Source organism: Eumetopias jubatus, unplaced genomic scaffold (assembly GCF_037043125.1).
Source record: "Eumetopias jubatus isolate StellerSeaLion01/CBP00866 unplaced genomic scaffold, mEumJub1_p1.0 scaffold_7, whole genome shotgun sequence".
Classification (NCBI taxonomy): domain Eukaryota; kingdom Metazoa; phylum Chordata; class Mammalia; order Carnivora; family Otariidae; genus Eumetopias; species Eumetopias jubatus.
In genome coordinates this window covers 36,174,871-36,189,585 of record NW_028274813.1, presented here as the reverse complement: position 1 = coordinate 36,189,585, position 14,715 = coordinate 36,174,871, and the positions used below count along the sequence as shown (strand labels likewise).

The 14,715-nt window shown below is 40.0% G+C and overlaps 1 protein-coding gene across 2 annotated transcripts in view; it reads right to left on the bottom strand.

Annotated features, from left to right (window-relative positions):
* ESR2 (estrogen receptor 2) overlaps positions 1-9,645 on the bottom strand; it is a 56,166-nt gene extending 46,521 nt beyond the window's left edge. The window contains exons 1-2 of one of the 2 annotated variants that reach the window (XM_028092829.2): positions 9,227-9,645; positions 7,198-7,370 (exon numbers count right to left, since the gene is read on the bottom strand). In XM_028092829.2, the coding sequence (XP_027948630.2) occupies positions 7,198-7,370; positions 9,227-9,645 (592 nt within the window). The remainder of the gene's footprint in view (positions 1-7,197; positions 7,371-9,226) is intronic. The other variant, XM_028092900.2, reaches the window with a different exon arrangement.
* Positions 9,646-14,715: the final 5,070 nt, after the last annotated feature.

The window sequence follows — 14,715 nt, the reverse complement described above, 5'->3', positions numbered from 1 at the left end:
GCCTTGGGAGGTTGGGGGGAAACTGGCTGCAATGAGCCTGCAGGAACTTTTTGGGCTGATGCTAACAGTCCAGATCTTAATTATGGTGGTAAATGGCTACATGCATTATCAAAATTCATAAAACTATACAATTAAAATAGAGGAATTTTACTATATGTAAATTATAGCTCAAATTCAACTAAAAAAATAAGCTCCCCTATTTTAAAAAAAGTTAATGAAAATGAATAGATTTAATAAAACAATGTGGAGAAAATTGACTAAGAAAAACATTTAATTTTTTCCTTTTTAGTTTTATTGAAGTATAATTAACATACAATGTTATATTAGCTTCAGGTGTATAACTTTTTTTTTTTTTTTAACCAGAAGATGGGTTTATTTGGGAATAAAAGAGAATTACAATCCAGGACAAACAAGCTGTGGTAAAACCATAGGCAAGTCTGGGTAACAAAAGCTCAGGTGTATAACATGTTGATTGAACAATTGTATACATTACTCAGTGCACACCATGTAAGTGTATTCCTCATCTGTCACCTTATGACGTTTTTACGATATTATTGATTACATTCCATATGCTGTACTTTTTATCTCTATGACTTATTTTATAATTGGACGTTTGTACCTCTTAATCCCCTTTTTTCACCCATCCCCCACTACACCCCCCTCTGGTAACCACCAGTTTGTTCTCTGTATTTGAAAGTCTGTTGGGGGGGGGAGGGGTTGTTTCTTTGCTCATTTGCTTTATTTTTAGATTCTATATGTAAGTGAAATCACATGGTATTGGGATGCCTGGGTGGCTCAGTTGGTTAAGCATTTGCCTTCAGCTCAGGTCATGATCCCAGGGTCTTGGGATCGAGTCCCGCATCAGGGTCCTTGCTCAGCAGGGAACCTGCTTCTCCCTATGCCTCCTGCTCTCCCTGCTGGTGCTCACACACTCTCTCTTGCTCTCTGACAAATAAATAAAAATCTTAAAAAAAAAAAAAGAAATCACATGGTATTTGTCTTTCTATGTCTTAGTTCACTTAGGATTATACCTTCTAAGTCCATCCATGTTGCTGCAAATGGCAAGATCTCATCCTTTTTATGGCTGAGTAATATTCCATTGTATGTGTAACTTCTTTATCCATTCATCTATTGATGGACACCCAGATTGTTACCATATCTTGGCTATTGTAAATAATGCTGCAATAAACACAGGAGTGCACATCTCTTTTTGAATGAGTGTTTTGTTCTCTCTGGATAAATATCCAGGAGTGGAATTATTAGATCATATGACAATCCTATTTTTAATGTTTCGAGGAACCTCCATACTGTTTTCCACAGCGGCTGCACCAATTTACATTCCCACCAATAGTACATGAGAGTTCCCTTTCTCCACAACCTCACCAACACTTGTTATTTCTTGTGGGTTTTATTTTAGCCATTCTGACTGGTGTGAGGTGATATCTCACAGTGGTTTTGATTTGCATTTCCCTGATGATTAGTGATATTGAGCATCTTTTTACGTGTCTGTTGACCATCTGTATGCCTTCTTTGGAAAAATGTCTATTCAGGTCCTCTGCCCATTTTCTAATTGAATTACTATTAATTTTTGGTGTTGAGTTGTAGAAGTTCTTTATAGATTTTGGATAATAACCCCTTAATGGATATATCATTGAAAATACCTTCTCCCATTCAGCAGATTGACTTTTTGTTTTGTTGATGGTTTCCTTCACTGGGCAAAAGCTTAGTATTTGGGTGTAGTCCCAACGGTTTATTTTTGCTTTTGTTTCCCTTGCCTCAGGAGACATACCTAGAAAAATGTTGCTAAGGCTGTTGTCAGAGATATTACTGCCTATACTTTCTTCTAGGAGTTTTATGTATCACATTTTAGGTCTTAAATCCATTTTTACTTTATCTTTGTATATGGTATAAGAAAATGGTCTAGTTTCATCCTTTTGCATGTAGCTGCCCAGTTTTCCCAGCACCATTTATTGAGGAGGCTATTTTTCCCCATTGCACATTCTTGCCTCTTCTGTTGATGATTCATTGACCATATAATCATGGTTTATTTCTGGGCTCTCTACTCTGTTCCATCAGTCTATGCATCTATTTTTGTGCCAGTACCATACTGTTTTGATTACTATAGGTAGGTAGTATATCTTGAAATCTGGAATTATGATACCTCCAGTTTTAGTCTTTCTCAAGATTGCTTTCGTTACTCAGGGTCTTTCATACCAATTTCAGTATTATTTGTTCTAGCTCTGTGAAAGATGCTGTTGGTATTTTGATAGGGAATCCACTGAATCCATGGATTACTTTGGGTAGTATGGACACTATCAATATTTGTTCTTTCAATCCATGAGCATGGGATATCTTTCCATTTGCTTATGTCATCTTCAGTTTCTTTCATCAGTGTATTATAGTTTTCAGAGTACAGGTCTTTCACCTCCTTGGTTAAGTTTATTCCTTGGTATTTTATTATTTTTGGTGCAATTGTAAATGGGATGGTTTTCTTCATTTCTTTCTGCTACTTCATTATTAGTGTATAGAAATGCAACAGATTTCCATACATTAATTTTGTATCCTGAAACTTTAATTCACTTTTCAGTTCTACTGGTTTTTGGTGGAATCTTTATGGTTTTCTACATATAATATGTCATCCACAAATAGTGAAAAGTTTTACTTTTTCCTTACAAAATTTGGATGCCTTTTATTTGTTGTCTTGTGTGATTGCTGTGGCTAGAACTTCCAGCACTATGTTGAATAAAAGTGGTGAGAGTGGACATCCTTGTCTTGTTCCTGATCTTCAAGGAAAAGCTCTCAGTTTTTCACCACTGAGTACGATGTTAGCTTTGGGTTTTTCATATATGGTTTTTATTATGTTGAGATATCCTCTGTCTAAACCTCCTTTGTTGAGAGTTTTTATTATGAATAATGATAATATGATAAATACATTTCATTCTTACTTCATTCAATATGCAGAAAGAATTGGGTGGCCATTTTCAGTTACTGCAACATATTTTATATCAGAGGATGCCAAAAATATGAAGAGTCCAAAGAAACAATCATTTACATAGTAAGCAATTGTAAAAGCACTCACTCTTTCCCTTCTGCACACTTAGAATGTGACCTTTCTTTCCCCTTTCCCAATAGTTTCTTGGCTCATGCATTAGGAAGGAATGACATGCGGAAAGCAGAGGAAACTCCCTTGTCATTGTAATCAGCCATAGTCTAAGAGTTCAAAGATATTTTAGGAAGAGATTTTTTTCCCCAACAGCAGATAAAAAGGATCCTTTTCAAAGGATATAGTTAGTTGTATTGGGTCAAGATTTCCTTAAGGAATAAAATTCTGGAATCTCAACAAGATAGAGAATTGTCATGTCAAGAGTTCAGTTCTAAATTTTAGAAATCTGAATTTTTCTTGCTATATAATAGCAAGGAAGTAGGCCTGGCCTTATAATTATCATAAGAAAAATATTAAAGCACTAAATATGTTAAATACAGAATGAAAAGTTTTACATATAAATTACAAATAAGCAAATAATACAACTTATGTTTTGATAATATTTGATGACATAGGCCTCCTTTATCTGTGATTTTTTTTTCAATAAAATTAAGTTTGGAAATGACAGAGGGCCCTGATTCACCCAACTATGAAGATTTTAGAGAATGTGGGTTTAAATATTAGAAGAAAAATACAAAGGAAAAGATGTTGATATCTCAATACAGAAGAGTTAAAAGAAAAACTAGAATATCTTTAAATTTGCATGATGTTTATAAATGACTGAATATTTTCACATAGCCAACTTCATTTTTTTATTTTTATTTTTTTAAAGATTTTATTTATTTACCTATTTATTGAGAGAGAGTGTGTGGGAGTTGGAGGAGGGGCACAGGGAGAGGCAGAAAGAGAATCTCAAGCAGACTCCCCACTGAGCATGGAGCCTGACACAGGGCTCAAACCCATGACCCTGAGATCATGACCTGAGCCAAAATCAAGAGTCTGACACTAAGCCAACTGAACCACCCAGGTGCCCCCATTTCATCTTTAGAACAATTCTGTATCTCCATTTCACTGAAGAGGAAACAGGCTAGGAAGTAAAGTCATAGAGCTACTAAGTGGAAGATCCAGGAAAAATAGGTGGTCCTCCATACAGGGTGAATTTCAGGGGATCTGCAGGAAGGTAACTCTTAACTACTAACTTTCTACCCTTCACCACCCTCTAGATTCTATCAGGAGCCATCCTACCATCATGACTCTTATGCATGCCAAATATTAAACATAAGTCAAAGGAAGAAACAATCTTTGTAATTCCTAACGAGCACATTTTTCCCAAGCTTTATCTTCACAAGGGTTGTAACTAGGGACTTCTGAGGAAGATGGCAGAATAGGAAGATCTTAAGCTCACCTCATCCCATGGATACAACTAGATAACACCCCATTAGTGTAAATAACCCAGAAAATGACCCAAAGACTTGCAGAACAGACTCTCCACAGATAAATGTAGAGAAGAGGCCACACTGAAGAGGGTAGGAAGGGTGAAAAGGTAGTTGGGAGCTGCCTATGCAGACAGACCTATGGGACCGTCCACGAGAGGGAGGGACCTGCAGGCTTGGAGAGGGAAGAGGAATAGACTATCACACCAAGTACCCCAAGTATGGGGAACTCACACAGGTAAGATGAATTCCCATAACATTTGGCTTTGAAAACCAGAGGGGGATAATTTTATGAGTTCTTATAATGAACAGGGCCGAACAGGTGGAACTTTAAAAATCAGCAGGCTTGGCTCTGAGAGAGCTAGGAAGGCAAGAAGAAACAGTCTCTGCCCTTAAAGAGAGTACAACAAACAGCCCCATGGAGATAACAGCATAGAAGCAGCAGTTTGAAAAATGCCTGGGGTATATGGGAGGGAAATTTGTTCACTAATCTCAGAGTATGTGCTGGAGGGACAGGAATCATTGGCAGACTTCTCCAGGAACAAAGGAGCTGGTGTGTGCCCTTTCCCTGCCTCGCACCCCCCAGGTCTGTTTAGCTCGCTGATCTAATTCAACTCAAGCCCAAGGCGGCCCCAGATTTGCCTATTAACAATGCAGGGACAAAATCCTGCCCACAACAGACAAAGAGAGCCATTGCAGACAAATGGCCTAAGGCAAAAGCAGCTCAGCCACCATAGTAGGGTGCATACAACACATATAAGGTGACACCCCTGAAGCGCCAGGTCTGGTGAACAGGGGACACTGCACTGCAGGGCACTAGAGAACCTCTTCTTCATAAGGCCACTACTTACAAAATCAGGAGACAGAGCTTACTTTCCTAACACATAGAAACAGACACAGAGGGTGCCTGGGTGGCTCAATTGGTTAAGTGACTGCCTTTGGCTCACATGATCCTGGAGTCCTGGGATTGAGTCCCACATCGGGCTCCTGGCTCAGTGGGGAGCCTGCTTCTCCCTCTGACCCTCTCCCCTCTCATGCTGTTTCTCTCTCTCTCTCTCTCAAATAAATAAATAAAATCTTTAAAAAAGAAAGAAAGAAACAGACACAGAGCTAGACAAAATGAGGAGTCAGAGGAACATGTTCCAAATGAAAGAACAGAACAAAAGCATAGCAAGAGACCTAAATGAAACAGATAAGAAATTCTCTATCAGGCATGTCACTTATTTATTTTTAAAGATTTTATTTATTTACCTGAGAGTGAGTGAGAGAGAGAGAGAGAGAGAGAGAGCATAAGAGGGTCAGAGGGCAAAGCAGTCTCCCCGCTAAGCAGAGAGCCCGATGCAGGGCTCGATCCCAGGACTGCAGGATCATGATCTAGACCGAAGGCAGATGCTTAATGCACTGAGCCACCCAAGTGCCCCACCTGATAGAGAATTTAAAGCAACAGTCATAAAGATACTCACTGGATTGGAGAAAAGAGTGGAGGACCTCAGTGAAACTCCTAACAAAGAAATATAAAACATAAAAAAGAATGAATCAGAGATGAACAACTCAGTAACTAAAGGTAAAAATGCACTAGATGGAATAAATAGTACACTAGAAGAAACAGAAGAACAGATCAGCAACCTGGAGGACAGAGTAATGGAGAGCAATCAAGCTGAACAGGAGAGAGGGGGAAAAAAAAAAATGATAACAGACTTAGGGAACTAAGTAACACCATCAAGCATAACATTTGCATTATAGGGGCCCCAGAAGGAGAAGAGAGGGAAAATGGGGCAGAAAATGTGTTTGAAGAGATAATAGCTGAAAATTTCCTGAATGTGGGGAAGGAAATAGAAATGCAGATCCAGGAGGCACAGAGAGCCCTCAACAAAATCAACCCAAGCAGGTCCACACCAAGACACATAATAATTAAAATGGCAAAAAGTAATGATAAAGAATTTTAAAAGCAGCAATAGAAAGGAGTTACATACAAGGGAACCCCCATAAGGCTGTCAACTGATCTTACAGCAGAAACTTTGCAGGCCAGAAGAGAGTGGCATAATAAACTCCAAGAGCTGAAAGAAAAATACCTACAGCCAAGAATACTCTATCCAGCAAGGCTATCATTCAGAATAGAAAGATAAAGAGTTTCCCACACAAACAAAAGTTACAGGAATTTATGACCACTAAACCAGCCCTACAAGAAATGTTAAAGGGGACCCTCTGAGTGGTAAAAGCATAAGCAGGAATAAGAAAGGTAGTAAGCATGAAAGTAAAATTAAATGTATCTATAAAAATCAGTCAAGGGATTCATAAAATAAAAGGATGTAAAGTATGACACCATATATTTAAAGTACAGCAGTGGAGAGGAGTAGGGGAGAGAAGTAAAGAATGGGTTCAAATTTAAGAGACCATCAACTTAACGTAAATTACTATATGCATAAGATGTTATATACAAACCTAATGGTAACCACAAATCAAAAACCAGTAAAGAGATATACAAGAGTTGTAACTAGGTGTCTTTTCCCAAGAAGATGGTGATGGGTGATGGTGGAAAGAGATCCATTCAAGTTCTGGGGCTCTGGGGTAGAGATCCACAATTAAAGATAAGGTGCTTCACACTTGAAACAATCCATTCCACCATCCACCCCCTCCCCAAGCACACATGATCCTCTGAACTGCTCATCAAGTACTTTGTGTACCAAACAGGCCAATGGTGAAACTTCTGCCAGGTCATCTGCAAAATTATTTGAAAGCAAAAGTGTAAAGTTAAAGAAGCAGCTAACAATACTCTTGTACCTTGAATGCTTCTTTTAAAAAAGGCCTTACATCCTTCACAAGACCAGACTCCATAGTGATATCCAGATGCATAATCGCTGCAGACCGCACAGAAGTGAGCATCCCTCTTTGAACTTGGACTAGTAACAGGGCTGGCACAACTGCTCCCACTAACTTTCCTTTTCAGTGTCTCTCTGGGGGCAAAGAAAACATTCATTGTAAGACAGCATTAAGAGAAAAGATGGACTTTCTAGAAAAAAAAATAGCATGAACACTGCATAATTTACCTCTTTGCCCTCCAGGGCTCATGATAAATATATTCCAGGAAATCTGATCAAGCACAACCTTTGTTGCTGATATCAGATCTATGAAGAGTCACACTATTGGGAATGACTGATGTTTGAAAGTGGTTCTGCAAGTCTATGCCCATCCATGCAGCACTGATGAGCACTAGTAACTACAGATGGCCAGCTGTAGCCATCAGGTTGCACATCTCTGAGTGTAATAAGTGACCAGAGTAAGTCTTACCTGCAGGTCTGAACCATGAGCAAGGTGTACAGTAGTCTTCCTTGGTTGCTAGAATTCGACACTGTATGGATGGGCCTAAATTTACCTAACCATTTTCAAGTATCAGTCATTCCCAAGTGTTGCTAAATAGCCCTTCAGAGTTCCCATTTAAATGGGGAACAAAATCTTTCATTCTGCAATGTAAGATGAAGGTCTAGAATGAAAATAACTTTAATAGGAGTTACAAATGGACTTTAAGTTATATTGAAGTGAATACGATACTCTGGTTTAGAGAGATAGAGAAAGAGCAGGGAAGAGTAGGGAAGGGTAGAGAAGGGCAGGGAAGGGCAGAGAGAAGAAAAAGAGAAAGGAGAAGAGAGGGGAAGAAAGTGGACACATGCCTGTCCTTAGAGAAGGTTTTGATGGAAGCAGCTACTCAGTGCTGGAGAGAGGGACAACAGCTCCCATAGAGGAAGGGACAGCCCATGAAGACAGCATTGGCAGACACAAAAGCACATGCGGTTAGTTCCTAATTTTGCTAGGCCATGTTTTTTTTGGAAAGGAAATGTTAGAGGTATGGTTTTAAATGAAGATAATGATACTATGGGTTAATTTACCCTAATATTAGCAGAACTCTGATTAGAGCTCATGCTCAGAAACAAAAGGTCTTTCCTTGAAGGCTGAGTGAAAAACAGTACTGTAAAAAAGTTATATACAATATTTATATTCTTTTACCAACAAAGTTTTTAAAAAAGAAAAATAAAATTACTGTGTAATATGGCTTTCTCAAAGAGTTACGACAGCATTTGAAAGCAACAAATTTCAATATCCAATACACAATGACTTAATACTTTGGCGGTTCTAGAAATTTATCTCCTCATCTTTCTCCCTACACAACCTCTTCCCTCCATAGCTATAATTATCATTAAACACATTACAAATTAAATGGAAATAACCATCACGTTACCTTGCTTTTGAAGAGTACAAATACTCTTTTGAGCTTCAAGAAATTTCAACTAAAGTCTACAATTAAGTTTCCCATCAATCTTTAACAAATGTATTTTAGTTCACTGCTAAAAAGCTTATACCAATTACTGTCTGTCTTTTCAGGCTTTATATGTCCAGTGTATTTCATGTAAGTATTAATACTGCCACAGTTGCTTTTATCCTGGACACAGTGTGTCATGAATGCTAAATTGTGATTTCACTACAAGAAGGATCTAACCTGAAAGTAAAAATTTCTTTTTCAAACCCACATCACTTCATCAAGAGAAAAGTGATTTAATTTCAATATTTAATGTCTAAAAACAACAGTCATGATAGTGAATTCTCCCCACAACCCAGACCTAAAAGCTTACTTTTTAACGAGGATTAAAATATCAGAATAGATATTCTAGAATTCAGAATATCATATGTGTTAGGTGCTCTAAGTAATCTATGTGATGAATAAAGACCGCGAATAATGCATATCTTTCTTCTCACTAAATCATAGTGATTTGAATAACACCTCTGAAGTAGAATTCAGAATGAAGACTGAATTTACCTGTTTACAGGTAAGGTGGGTTCTAGTGATCTTGCTTCACACCAAGGACTCTTTTGAGGTTCTGCATACAGAAGTGACGACTGGCAATGGATCGCTAAGGGAGAGAGGTGTCCAGGAGTTGGCCACAACACATTTGGGCTTGTGTTCTGTCGACCGGGTCCACCTTCTGAGTTATTGGCACTGCTGGGAATACTGTAATTCATCACAGCAGGGTTATAGAACGTCATGGCGGAATATTCATGGTGGCTCTCTACATAGGAGGAAGGTATATATATGGGGCCGTGCTCCACGGGTAGGACAGATTGACTGCAGTTGTAGGAAGCCGGAGAGCTAAGGCTAGATGGTGAGTTTTTGATATCCATGTCTTGAACAGGTAACAGCTGAGGAAACTCTTTGTGAGAAGAGGCACAAAGGGACATTATAATGTTCTCAAAGACTCATGGGCAGGTATGATGGCTGTAGAGAAAAACAAAAGACATTCCTAAGTTAGAGCTACAGGCCTAACTATTCAAAATGTCCAAACATATTTATTACTTACACACACACACAGCTTAGAAACACATCCTGACTCAAAAATATTAACCTCAGGGAGTGTGAATGGGAGGCATGGAACTCTCATTTGCTACTTTATTCACTTCTTTATTGCTTTTGTTGTTAGCTACAAGAATTGTTTTTTTAACCACAAGGATTTAGTATACTTTTAGAAATTAAAAAATGCAGGATGATCTTAAAATGCCAAGGCTTTTTTTCTTCCGGAACTAGATAAGTTTAAAGTTCTTATGGAAAAGTAAACAAGAATAACCAAAGAAACCTTGAAAGAGTAGGTCAGTGAGCAGGGACAGCATTAACAGATATTCAAATACACGAGGAGTCACCAGTAATAAAACACAAGGCCAACGTGTCACTTAACAATTTATTGCTTCTCGCACCCTTCAATATATAGCCTATTTGGTAAACGCTGGCTTGGCTCTACCTAGTTAAAGTGAGCACAATGCTAAGCGTTCTCGGTAGGGGGCGCTGCAGGGACACCAAAGGAGAAAGAGGCCACTGTAATTTCTGGCGCCCGCAGAGGTCCGCAGTGTGTGGGGTGAGAACAGCCAGGGAGTCTGGCCCCGCCACGGGTCCAGAATGGGGTCCGTCTGCAACCTTGCAGCGTCGGTGCGGGGATAACCTTTCCACGGCCACCTGTCCGAACTGTGGCCCGACGAGTCACAAAGAAGTCGTTCCTTGTACTCCTCACCTCGCGCTACCTGCACACTGTGAAGGCCTTCTGTCCCCCACCTCCCCTCACCCCGCAGGCACCTGGACTCCCAGGGCACAACCATGCCACCAGTTGCTGATCGCCTGGTCCGCCGCTGCACCCCAGAGGCAGTCCTGTTGCCTGCCACCCTAGAGCAGTTCTGGCCTGGCTAAACCAGCAAAATCTCTGCTAGTTAGTGGCCCATCCACCTTTCCCAGGGAGGTCTGAACCCCTTCCAAATTTGTCCTTCCTTGGATGCTCTCCCCCTCAGCCCTAGTTTACTTATATATTATACTTAATCTCTTATCATAGTTTTTTTTTTTTTTTAAGATTTTATTTGAGGGAGAGAGAGAGAGGGAGAAAGCATGAGCAGGGGGAGGAGGAGAAGCAGGCTCCCCACTGAGCAGGGAGCCGGCTGCAGGACTTGAGCTGAAGGCAGATGCTTAACCAACTGAGCCACCCAGGCGCCCCCATGGTTATTCTTTATATTAAAACTCCCCTGTTGAACTGACTGTGTAGTTTCCATCTCCTGATTGGACCCAGACTGCTACATAACAGAAAATCCCAAAATAGAAAATTCAAGAACTCAGAAGTTTTTTGAAATTTGGTGTATGATAAAGGTGATATCTCAAATCACGGAGAAAACACTGGACAGTAGAATGGCCACTGGAAAAAGAACCTATGCCAGAATAAACTCCAAAGGGTTCAGAGATCCAAATGTTAAAAGAGAAATGGAAGGAGGAAGGAGAGGGAGGGAAAAGGGGGAGGAGGTTGAGGGAGAGAGCGGGCTTTGCACAAATCCTAGAAGCAAACTCAGATAAACTTCTTTATAACATGGGTGTGGGAAAAACCTTCCTAACTATAGCTTAAAATCCACATGCAATAAATTCAGAACAGAAAAGGAAATCTTTGCACATCATAAAAACACCATAAGCAAAGTCAAAAAAGACTAATGACAAATTGGGGGGAAAAAACACTCCCAACTTCTACGAGAAGCAAGGGCTAATTGTCCTAGTATTTAGAACTCTTAAAATGAAAAAAAGATAAAAAATTATTTAGATAGGGACACCTGGGTGGCTCAGTCGGTTAGGTGTCTGCCTTTGGCTCAGGTCATGATCCCAGGGTCCTGGGACTGAGTCCCACATCGGGCTCCTTGCTCAGCGGGGAGTCTGCATCTCCCTCTGCCTGCTGCTCCCTGCCTCCCCACCGGCTTGTGCTCTCTCTTTCTCCCTGACAAATGAATAAAATAAAATCTTTTAAAAAATTCTTTTAATTCTTTAAATAGGCAAAAGACATAGAACACAGAAAAAGGAAGGCAAATGGCTCTTAAAACACAAAGATGATCAACCTCATTCACAAAAATTAAAACTACACCAAGATACCATTTTCTCACATTTGGCAAAAATTCAAATGTTTGACAAGAGACTTCCTTTGTGAGGCTGTGGAAAAACAGACTTTCTCTGATGTTGGTGGGAATACAAAATGGCACAATGCATATCTGGCATTATATAGAGATTTTATATGTGTTACCTTTGGACTATGAGTCCATAGTGAGAAAGAAAGGAAAGAAGGAAGGAAGAGAAAAAAGAAAAGAAAAGAAGAGAGGAAAGAAAAAAGAATCATTGGCTCCCATTGCAAGTGATTGTTACATCAGTTCCTCACTCTGAAAATTAGTAATTAAGGGAAAAGAATTAAGTCTGTATCCTGCCTTTTTGAGAGATTCTGTAGTTTATGCCATGGTTGAGGGCAAACTTCTTTACAAAAGAATGCCATCCAATAAATAGTTCAGGAAAAAAATACTTGGATGGATAAACTGGATAGTTAGAACAAATAAAAATGTTAACAATTACTGAATCTAGATGTGGACATAACAGACATTCATTATACCAGTCTTTCAACTCTTCTGCAAGTTTAACATTTTTCATAAGAAGCTTTGTAGGGGCGCCTGGGTGGCTCAGTTGGTTAAGCGACTGCCTTCGGCTCAGGTCATGATCCTGGAGTCCCGGGATCGAGTCCCACATCGGGCTCCCTGCTCAGCGGGGGGTCTGTTTCTCCCTCTGACCCTCTTCCCTCTCATGCTCTCTGTCTCTCATTCTCTCTCTCTCAAATAAATAAATAAAATCTTTAAAAAAAAAAGAAGCTTTGTAGGAAAGACACAAAATACAAGAAATTATAAATGTAAACCTTCAAAAAAAAAGAATAACTGGATAATATAATCTGGAAAACGGAAGAATGCCCATTAATGACTAGACTGGTTGAGAAAGATCATTACCTTGAGAAGTTCTCCATCTTTGATATTTTCACCTACTTCTACATGTAGGCAACTTGGCTCTCTAAATGCTCCTGATTACTTTCTCCTGACATTTTCATTTGAATGCTCATTTCAATTTGTCCTCAAAACAATATACCTACGGTGATTTTAAAATATGTCCACAAATTTTTCAACATTCCTCCCTTCAAAAGGTGGAGTCTAACCTCCCCTTGCATATGTGCTAGATTTATGACTTATTTTTAATGAATAAATTATGGCAGAAGGGATGGTATATGGCTTCCATGACTAGGTCATAAAAGTCACTGCAGTCTTCCTGGCTTGCTCCCTTGGGTCACTCACTCCAGGGGAAATTAGCTGCCACATTGTGAGGACTCAAGCAGCCTTATGGAGGCCTCCTGCCAATAGCCAGCAAAGAACTAGAGCCTCCAGCCAACAGCTCTGTGAGATATTTTGGAAACGGATCCTCCACCCCAGTCAAGCCTTCAGATGACTGCAGCCCTGGACATCTTAACTGCAACCTCATGAGAGGAGCTAAGCTGGAACCTTCCAGCTAAGCTACTCCTGGATTCCTGACCCTCAGAAAATGTGTGTGAGATATTGTTTGTTATTTAAGCTGCTCAGTTCTATGATTTGCTACACAGCAGTAGATAATACAAATCCAAGGTAAAATTAATCATTTTCCTCCTCAAAACCAATCCTAATTTCCTATTTGTTAATGACAAAGTGCAATACACTTAGCTTTGACTTCTCTGCTGCATCCAATTACCTTAAATCACCAGAGTACACTTTTTTTTTTCTCCATAGTGCGTTTTCCCCGTGGTCTGTCTTTTGCCACCATCTGAGCAAGCTCTCATTACTTCTTATCTGTGCATCTGTAATAGGCCCCTTACCACTCCTTGTCTCTGGTGAGCTCCTTCTCTGGGTCTATAGAGCTGCCAGACTAACATTTTTTTTTTAAGATTTACTTATTTGAGAGAGAGAGAGGCGCACGTGGCATGCACGTGAGGTGGGGGTGGGGAGGTGCAGAGGGAGAGAGAAGCCCAAGTAGATGCCACACTGAGCATGGAGTCTGATGCAGAGCCCAACACAGGGCTTGAGCCCATGATCCTGAGATCACGACCTGAGCTGAAACCAAGAGACAGAAGCTTTAACAACTGCACCACCCCAGGTGCCCCCAGACTAACATTCCTTTTTTTTTTTTTTTTTAAGATTTTATTTATTTATTTGACAGAGAGAGATAGCAAGAGCAGGAACACAAGCAGGGGGAGTGGGAGAGGGAAAAGCAAGCTTCCCACTGAGCAGGGAGCCTGATGCAGGGCTCGATCCCAGGACCCTGGGATCATGACCTAAGCCGAAGGCAGACACTTAACGACCGAGCCACTCAGGCGCCCCCAGACTAACATTCTTAAAACCCAGCTCTGATCACCCCTCTAGGTCCCACCAGCCTATGTAATAAGTCACACTCTTCTAACATCCAAGGCATTCCACTCTGCTGCCCCAACCCATCATCCCACTCTAATCTGCTATTTTCCTACAGAAGACCTGCCATGTCCATAAGGAATATACAAAGTGCATCGTGAAGTGGTTGGTGTTTTATGCCTTAGCATCCCTATAATTACTTACAAACTTAATCCTCCTTACTAGAATAGAATTCCATTGAGTCATTCTTGTAAAAGGATAGAAGGATGATTAGATTTTAAGCTCCTAGAAGGCACACACTATTTTTATTCATCTTCTACTACAACTCAATAATTATTTGTTATAATGAAAGAATGAGGAAATGTGTTTATAAGATTTCACCCAATCAAGGGTGTTAGTCAAAGATGGGAGCATCTTCAGCAGGTATGGTACTATGTGGAGACAGGAGATCTAAAGGAGTCCCAAGACATGCACTCTGCCTTCAGAGAGCTACTGTGCCAGGTAAAGGAGGCAGGACACACCAGGTAAAATGCTAAGGAACTAATACAGACATCCTAC